This window comes from Sycon ciliatum, chromosome 2 (genome assembly GCF_964019385.1).
Source record: "Sycon ciliatum chromosome 2, ocSycCili1.1, whole genome shotgun sequence".
NCBI classification, from domain to species: domain Eukaryota; kingdom Metazoa; phylum Porifera; class Calcarea; order Leucosolenida; family Sycettidae; genus Sycon; species Sycon ciliatum.
In genome coordinates this window covers 40,741,270-40,750,663 of record NC_088644.1, presented here as the reverse complement: position 1 = coordinate 40,750,663, position 9,394 = coordinate 40,741,270, and the positions used below count along the sequence as shown (strand labels likewise).

Genomic DNA, 9,394 nt, shown 5'->3' with positions numbered 1-9,394 from the left:
GACCGTTGCAGAAGGGATCCATTACAGAGTTCTAAAAGCACTAGTCTGTCCGAGGGAGTATTCTAGTATAGTGCATTGTACATGTATATCCTCTCCTCTTACAAAGAAAAGACCTAAGGCTAGGGGTGTACAGAGGACACACAGGCACATGCAAGCCATTTAGAAAAGAGAACGAGCAAGAGAGGGAGAGACAGAAGAGTGGAGGATTTTGTTTGGAGAGACCAAAGTTAGAAGCGATCGGGAGCGTGAACGACACGGCCGCGAGCCGTGACATACTTATCAGGCTGGTCTTGAGCTGGATGGGTCGATGGCAAGTTGGGAACTGCAGGACACGGCGGAGTAGAAGGTTGACTGGCTGGGGGATCAGGATCGGTAGTAGCGGCAGAGTGACCAGCAGGCGGCAACTGTTGCGGCGTTGGCATTGGGACAATATGCTGCCGGTTGCGTCTGAACTGGCCCGATGGGGTTGCTACGATGTAGGAGCGCAAGGCTGGTTGGCTCATCACGTGGCCAGACTCTTCACGATCAGGTAGATATACAGGCTGTTGTGGACACAGAGACGGCAGTGTCCGGGCTGCATGGCGACTGGCATGGTTGGTGCTTTGGCGATCCTTTAAGCGCTGATCCGCGGCACGCAGGTCGCTCTGATCGACTGGATGCGACTGTCGCTGTGTTGGAGAGAGAGGTAAGAGTGACTGCAGCTGGCGGTTCATCAGAAGCTGGGCTGGACTCTTACCATTCTCCAAGGGAGTGTTGCGGTACGCGAGTAGTGCGAGGTGCCAATCAGTGCCCTGACGGAACAGACTTTTGACCGTGCGAACAGCACGCTCGGCCATGCCATTGGCTTGCGGATAGAGAGGGCTACTGGTGACGTGGCGGAAGCCATAGGTGGATGCAAACTGGGCAAATTCAGCACTGGTGAATTGCGGTCCGTTGTCGGTCGTTAGAGAGTCAGGGATGCCATGGCGAGCGAACAGTGACTTGAAATGGCTGACTGTACGAGCTGTGGAGAGCGAGGGCATGTCGAGGACCTCGATGAACCGAGAGTAGTAGTCGATGACGAGGAGGTGGTTGCGACCGTCGATGGTGAAGAAGTCTGCGGCCAGATGTTGCCAAGGAAACTCTGGGAGTGGAGTTGAGAGAAGAGGCTCGGGTGGCTGAGAGCGGTGTCGACTGCATTCTTCACATGTTTGGACAAGAGTAGCTATGTCCGACGAGAGCGATGGCCACCATACGGAAGTGCGGGCCAGGCGTCGGCACTTGGTAATGCCTTGATGACCCTGGTGAAGGCGAGCCAGGATTTCTTGCTGGTGAGCGGGAGGTATGTAGAGACGCTGATCATACAGAATCAAGCCGTCGTCCGTGAGGCTGAAATGTGCGCTGTGCTCTATAAGAAACTGCACTACGGGAGGAGCATCGCTAGGAGCAGGCCAGCCATGCTGCAGGTACTCGATGATGTGAGCACAGCTATCGTCGTCGCTTTGCCATGCTGAAACCTCTTCCAGGCGTTGCGCAGTGGCAGGCAGAGCCTCAGTGACGTACGACACCATAGCAGCGGTCTCAGCCTCCAGTGTGGCAGTGGCGTCGGCATCTGTGCTGCGCAGAGGAGCTCGAGACAGAGCGTCGGCAATTGCGAGTTGTTTGCCAGGAGTGTGGATAATACTGTAATCGAATCGAAGTAGCCGTAGACGAAACCGGAGGACCCGCGGAGGGAGGTCGTCAAGAGCACGGGTACCGAGCAGAGGGATGAGTGGCTTGTGATCCGTCTCAATGGTGAATGGCATGCCGAGGAGGTAGTGGGAGAGCCGGTCGCAGGCCCACGTTGCAGCCAGAGCCTCCTTCTCGATTTGCGAATAGCGCGTTTCCGCTGGTGTGAGAGAGCGAGACAAATAGGCTACAGGACGGACGGACGCGTCGGGCTGGCGTTGTAGAAGCACTGCACCCAGGCCAAAGGAAGATGCATCAGCAGATACTGTGGTGTGGTAGTTGGGAGAGTACTTGGCCAGGACGGGCTCGTTACTCAGTGACGTCTTGATGCGGTCGAACGCGGCACACTGCTCAGCACCCCACTGCCACGGGGTGCCTTTGACGAGGAGAGACCTGAGAGGTTGCGTGATGGAGGCCAAGTCCGGAATGAACTTGCCTAGGTGGTTGGCCATGCCGAGCAGACGGCGGACGGAATGGACATCGGAGCAGGGAGAGAGCTCCTGGATCGCGTGGATCTTGTCTGGATCTGGACGGATGCCACAGCCATCAATCACGTGGCCCAGGAACTTGATCGAGGTGGCATGAAATTGACACTTCTCGCTGTTGAGCGTGACACCGGCGGATTGAAGACGGGCCAGAGCTGGTCGAAGGTTGTCGACCTCCTCCTCGAGGGTGGAGCCGAATGTGAGGACGTCGTCCATCATGCAGATGTTGCCAGGGAGGTCGCTGAGCAGATCTGACATCTGTTTCTGAAAATACTCGGGTGCCGAGGAGATGCCAAAGGGGAGCCGCGTGTAGCAGAATCTGCCGATGGGCGTGATGAAGGTGGTTAGTAGCTGCGACTCCGGCGCCAACGGAATTTGGTGAAACCCGCTGTTAGCGTCCAGCTTGGAGAATACCTTGGCATCACCGAGGCGAGCGAGGAGATGGTCCGTGGTAGGGAGAATGTGCCGTTCGCGCTTGACGGCTTTGTTGAGCCGTGTGAAGTCACCGCAGATGCGCACGCTGCCGTTTGGTTTTGGAACAACGACCATGCCGGCACACCAATCGGTCGGTTCGGACACTGGGCGAATGACGCCAGCGGCTTCCATGCGACGGAGGGCTTCAATAACCTTCGATTCCATGGGCAGAGCAACTCGCCGAGGAGTGGAGAGCGAGTATGGAGGAGCCTCATCGCGAAGTTGAATGGTGTGGAGAGGACCGAAGGTACCTAGGCCCGAGAACAGGTCAGGAAACTCAGCGGCAACAGGAGAGCGAGAGTCTGAAGCTGAGTCACCAGAGGTAGAGGTGGTCTCCAGGACGTTCGCAGGAGCAGGCAGGATGCCGAGTGCCTCAATGGCTGGACGTCCGAGCAGTGGAAGCTTGAGGTCGCGGACCACGTACACCTGGGTGGGCACGGAGTGAGACTGAGATGAGTGAGCTGTGCGCAGGTCAGCTGTAAACCGGCCACAAACATTGAGGCTTGTGTTGTCTGGGCCCCGGAGAGTACGGTTCGATGGGGCGAGCGAGATAGGCAAGTCCAGGGACGTGAACACTGTAGCTGGTATAGCAGTGACATCTGCACCCGTGTCGACCTTCATAGTTATGGCCTTGCCGTGCAGAAGCATAGGGAGATTCCAGCCTGTGCCGTGGGTCAGGGTGCCCAGAAATGCGTCAGCAGAACTCACTGCCGAGCTAGAGGAATCACTGTGGCTGGAGAGAGAATGGACACCTGTGCCCCGCGGGGACTGATGAGTGCCCTGTCGTGCAGAAGAACCGGAGGAACCAGATGGTGGCGAAGAGCGGCACACTCGTTGAAAGTGGCCTGTCTTGCCACACCCTTTGCAGGTTACACGACTTGCAGGACATCGTGCGCGGGGATGTGACTCGTATCCGCACCAAGGACAAGAATCAGATGATGGAGTCGAGTGGCGCGAGGAGCTGGGAGCATCACGCAGCGGAGGACGATCGCGACTAGAACGCAGCCGCCCCTGATCCTGGCGGACAGCAAACAACGACTGATCAGCTGCTGCACGTACCGTCGTTTGTTGCTCCTTGATGGCAGCGCTTTGGCGAGCGTGAGCCAGCGCCTTCTCCAGCGTCATATCCGAATCCATTTGCAGGCGTTCAGAAAGACGTGCATCTGCTAACCCTGCGATCAACCGGTCCCGGAGCATCTCATCGTGCATGGCCTTGAAGTTGCACCTGTCTGCCAAGCGGTAGAGATCGTTTACGAATGCATCTAGTGACTCCGTGGGCTGTTGGGTGCGCTGATGGAAACATGCACGTTCGTACACATAATTTCTCTTCTTGCCGAAGTGGGCAGTGAAACGCTCAGTGACTGTGGTAAATTTACTCACGTCATCCTCAGGTAGATGGAAACTGTCCAGTAGGTCGTCAGCTTGCTCGCCCATCGTGTAGAGGAGGGAGTTCACCTGGACCGACTCCGGTTGGGTGTGAAGACCAGACGCCTGACGATAGCGGTTAAAACGACGCAGCCAGCGGTCCCACTGATCTGCAGCCTGGAAATTGAATGATGATGGAGGGGACACCTGTGAGAGGTGAACCATCCCCGGAAGAGAAACCTGGGCGGGCTCGGGCGCCGAAGAAGACGTAGAAGGCGCTCCACCGGAGGAGCTACCTGAACCACCATTGCTGCCTCCGCCACCGGCGGGGGAAGATCCGCGGGAAGCGGGTTGAACCGAGCTGGGGTCCGAAGAAGACATGGCTTCTGGACCGCTGCCACCATGTAGTGTTTCGTACTTTAGTCTAACCAGACCAACCAGAGAGCCAAGACATTAGTTCTAACTGTTGTACTCCGATAAGACAAAGAACCTAGAACACATGCAATCTACTAGATATATACATACTGGCTAAAGTGGGAAGGAGGAATGGAATGCTAGATCATGTAAGTGGATCATGATGATGGGAATGAATCCGCTATGGGATGCGTCGCTACTCAGTACTGCTAGCTATGTTTGGTCAGTTCTGCTGCTATAGCATGCTATACGGATCGTAGACGCTACCTAACTACATGTACGTGTACTCTGAACAAAGTAATGAAAACAAATAATTTCACGGTTCGCGTGAGACTCGGCCAAAGGCCCAGTTTTCCGCATCCGCAGGAACGCCACCACCCTCTTGGATCAAGGCGCGGATGCAGCTCCTAAGCGGTGGGAGGTGAGTAGATCAGACCCACCACAAAGTGGTCAAAGACCGAAATCCCATTCACTGCATCCATGTCATGAAAACAAAACAAAAAAAGGACTTGATAGGTGGAGCCTTCGCAGATAGAATTTTTTGCACATCGGTTGCATATTTACGTGGAGCTAGCCGCAACTTGCCCAAGTGGACAATGGCGGCAGAAAAATAGGCAGAATATGGTACTTATTCTGGTGTGCTTCATGCATGTCCGGTGTTATTGATAAAGAAGAGTTCGAAGAGATGCCCGACACAAGCGTTGTATGGTTTTGCCAATTCAATACTTTTCGAGCGGAATCTGCCAATTATTCGAGCGTTATCCGCCAATGATGCATGCTTCACACTCTCATGTAATAATTATTTCTTTCCTTTCTTCATCATTTTGTGAGAGCTTGGACATTTGTAAATTGTCCAGGCAAGAAGGCAGCAATGCCTGTTCAGATTGGTGAAGTAAAAATAATACTTCAGAAAGAGAAAAGAGAAGGTACTATGACTATGAGGAGAGGGTGAGGCAGGCTGAGCAAGCCTCGTTTGTTCCGGCGGTCATGTCACTGAGCCAGTGGCGGAATGGGTCCGGTGCCAACGACACTCTACAAACGCATTGCTCATCTGTCGGCTGAAACGAGGGGCGAGTGCTACTCACATGTTGGTTTCAGGGTAACTTTCTATTTGAAGTATACATATGATACCTGTTACTGTAACCCTGGACTATTTCTGGCTCGATTAATGTTATATTCATTGCGTTTATTTTGCCCATAAAAGAGTCTTTTACATAGCAGTTATAATTCAGCAGCAGTGACGTGCTAAGCCTAGGAACAAACTGTCTCTAGCATCTTGTCTTCCTTGTTATCCCATTTGCCAGGCCAGACCCAGACACGGAGGCGGTGGCGTTCAGGATTTTTGTCATGCTTGGTCCTGCCGCTGAGACACAGTTCCTTTCCAGGACAATGTTCTTGGACTCGCTGAGCCACACCAGGTTTGTGTGTGGGATGAGCGGGAAGCAACAGTCTGCCCAGGGTGGGTGTTGGAAGGCATTGATGAAAACATTGTCCTGTACACGCACCGTATCCGCGGACGTTATCCACATGTTGACGTTGCTGTTGTTCAGGAAACGATTGCCAATCACGCTTATGTTTGTGTGCCCGTAGCCCGTAGCATAGTGTCGATTAGCATCGAGAGCACCAATTGCCAATGCGGCCACTCCCTGGATTGTGTATCCTATACTGATGAAAGTATTATTCTCCACAACAATGTTGTGAACGTAGTCAGCTTCTCCCCAATAGAGCTCCGGTGTCATCAACAATCCGGCCATTGTGCTGCCTTCCACAATGTTGTCCTGGATCGTTCCATCGCTTGCCTTAATCAACATACCACGTGCTCGGTGATAGTGGATGTGATTTCCTTGCAGTAGAAACCCATTGCCGGTGCGATTCGGACTGCTTACGATATAGTCGAACCCGCAGCCGGTTGGCAATGCCTCGCGCACTTGCACCAACATAAAAGCACACGTAGTCAAGTTCAGCTTCCACAGTGTGCGGCTCCTTGTATGTGGCACGTGATAGTGTTGTGTTATGTCGGTCACAGACACGATCGTCGCGACACCGGCAGGTCTGAACTCGATGTCGTAGATGCGCAGCACGTTTCCAACACCATAAAACACATGACCATGTTGGTTAGCGACAACAATGCTGTTGTTCACGGGGAAAGCACCAGCGATCAGCGAAAAGTGACCGTGAATCGCAATGCCATCGTCAGGCATGCCTTCAAAATAGGAGTTACTCACAGTCGGCCCGATCGGCATACCGGCACTATGGAAGCCATCGGCACTCGTAGACAACAGTGCACCGTCTGTAGCTCCCCTGGGCATCTCGGGGCGGCGCACACTGCAGTGTGTATAAGTGTTGCCAGTTGACGACGCTACCGGCTCGTTCTCCGCAAACCCTTCAAAGAAACCGAAGGAGGGTCCACCATAGAGCGTGATATCTGACCAGTGAATGCCAAGTGAATCTTGCGTGTGTATCACAAACGACCCACCCAGCTGACGACAAGCAATGGGATCACCCACGGCAATGTCCTGCTGGTCGGGGCCAACAGGCCCAGGGAAGTGTAATCGAAACATGTCACCGTCACCCGGCAGACCAGTCACGTTCAACGGGTACATGTCTGTAGTGTTGGGTTTCCACCAACGTGACACGGAGTCGAACACGTAGCAGGGAAACGCTTGTCCACTTCTCCAGTCGTCCAATGGGTATCCCTTCATCACTTGGACGTCCAAGGACTTGCCGTCCGTGGAGATAGCGCGAAGGTATGCCTGATTTGTCGGGAATATAGTGTAGTGGAGCGACACACCGCGAAATGTCACGTTCCGAAGTTTGCTGACGTAGAGCGCGGTCTTGTGCCTGTCTTCAAGGAAGAGATGAACGCCGGACATGTCTAGCTGAACGTCTTGCAGCATTTCCAGATACAGATGGGAGTTGTGCTGCTGCTGCTGCGCAGAACCAGCTGTAGCACTCACTGAGTAGTTACCCTGGATCAGGATCAGTGAAGAGAATGTCCGCGATGAGTGCATGATCCAGCTTTGAAAGTCGCTCGCATTCAGAACTCCGCCCTGCGGCGTGTATGTGCTGCTGTTGGCTTGGGAATGATTCAGCGTATATTGGACCCCATTGTCATGGGAACCGCTGTGATTAGGGGACGCATTGTCCCGGCAACGTTGCAGCAACACCATCAGCAGCAGTAGACAGCCAGTGCCAAGTACAATGCCCAAAATGACCATGGTGTAACTGCAGTGCGGCGTGTTGGCAGGGTATCCGCATTGGCAAGATCGCTGTGTCTTCTGGCCTCTTGCCCGACCGGAGCTACATGTACATGTAGGTTTGGCATGTGTTCCATGTCCGGTGTTCAGCAGCATATGTGCATCACCTGCAAGCCGTCAAGCACATACCGGTAACAACATTAAAACCGACAAGTTACTGTTCTAGATCCACATGAACATGTCTTTATGTAAGGCCAAGAGTAAAATAAGCCTACACACTCTTGGTTAAAGAACATGGGTAAATAAGCTCGAGCCCAGGCCCCATATGGTTCAAGTGGTCGTCAAGACCCGACTCTGCCAACCGATGATGGTTGTAGTCAGGAGTATTGTTTTGAGGCACAGTGCGTCCTCCGCCTTGGAACATGCTGTCAACTGAAATGTACATGTGCACGTACACGTCTAGTATTATGCTCGAATGGTTGAGCACTCTAGCCACTACTAGGTAGGCTGCTCTAGTGCTGCTGCATTACGCATTGCCCGCTACTATACATTTCGTAGTTAGAGCACTCTGGCGCAAGAGCGACGAGCTATCGTTTTAATTAAAACTCATAGCTGTACTGATGAGGCCTTATGGCCGAAACAGCTTGCTCTCTACACTACAGGCTGCAGTGGGTGTCAGGTATATACAATGATATACCCGTACTTGTACAGTACCGGCCTTGCTTGATAGTTTTTTTGTAATGTTTGAGGATGGCAGCAGGGACTCCACCAACCGGTCTATGGTTGCAGTCATGCAGGAACACTGTTCTCTGCAGTAAAATAATTGTTACCTGACGTTATCCTCTCCATGGTGTCTACATGTCTGTAGTGCATTTTTGAAAATGATAGTGCAACGGACATGCAGGAGGCTTGGGTACTACTCCCAATGTAACATACATGCATGGCCTCAATGCTTGAAAAGGTATAGCAGATAAAGATAAACTGCATGCCAACCGTGCACGTGCTACAGAGTGGATTTGGAAACAAAAGCTATCATCCGTGTACCATGGCGTACAGTGCGCCGGTCAATCCGCCATACATTCATCACATTCTACATGAGCAATTCTCCAATACAACCAAGCGGGCAACCACTCAGCCAGAAAGCCTGACTAGGTATAGGTACGTAACGTATGAGTTTTACCTTCTTGCTGCTGGTGAAAGTCTGGGTCTGCAGCCGTGCTCTTCATATCGATATACATACTCCGCCAGACTCCGGCAAACTCGGCCTTCGGTCTAAGACTAGTAAGAGTTGCAAACCCGACACTAACCGACATGGATGTGTGCGCGGCCAGTGGCAATGCCAATGGAGGGTCCATGATTCCCATTCACTATTATGTATTGATTTGTTGCACCGGCTGCCTGGACTGGTTACAGTGCTAGTGGCCCCCGTTTAGTACGAGTAGATCTACTCGATCTGACACCGACAGACAGTGCTTGTTATGCAGTCGGTAGTGTTCACTATGAGTATGACTGTGGTTGCTGTCAGGAGACTGTCAAATCGCCGCCTGGCTGTGGAAACTGTGGGTCCATAAAAATAATTATTTAAAATGAATCAAGGCCAAAACGGCCATGGCCCATTCCCAAATCGGTATCAACCATCCGTCTACTGAGTGGAGAGAGAGAGAGAGAGAGAGAGAGAGAGAGAGAGAGAGAGAGAGAGAGAGAGAGAGAGAGAGAGAGAGAGAGGGAGGGGGGAGAGAGAGAGAGAGAGAG

At 52.8% G+C, this 9,394-nt stretch overlaps 2 protein-coding genes across 2 annotated transcripts; both read right to left on the bottom strand.

The window, feature by feature from the left end:
* Positions 1–227: 227 nt before the first annotated feature.
* On the bottom strand, positions 228–4,412 carry LOC135810584 (uncharacterized protein K02A2.6-like). Its single transcript, XM_065324076.1, has one exon. It carries the CDS (start codon positions 4,410–4,412, stop codon positions 228–230), a length of 4,185 nt encoding a protein of 1,394 aa, XP_065180148.1.
* An 821-nt stretch (positions 4,413–5,233) lies between these two features.
* Positions 5,234–9,171, bottom strand: LOC135810105 (uncharacterized). Its single transcript, XM_065323571.1, has 2 exons — positions 8,823–9,171; positions 5,234–7,809 (listed from the first exon to the last, which is right to left on the bottom strand). Exons 1-2 carry the CDS (start codon positions 9,004–9,006, stop codon positions 5,714–5,716), a joined length of 2,280 nt encoding a protein of 759 aa, XP_065179643.1. The 5' UTR covers positions 9,007–9,171; the 3' UTR covers positions 5,234–5,713.
* Positions 9,172–9,394: the final 223 nt, after the last annotated feature.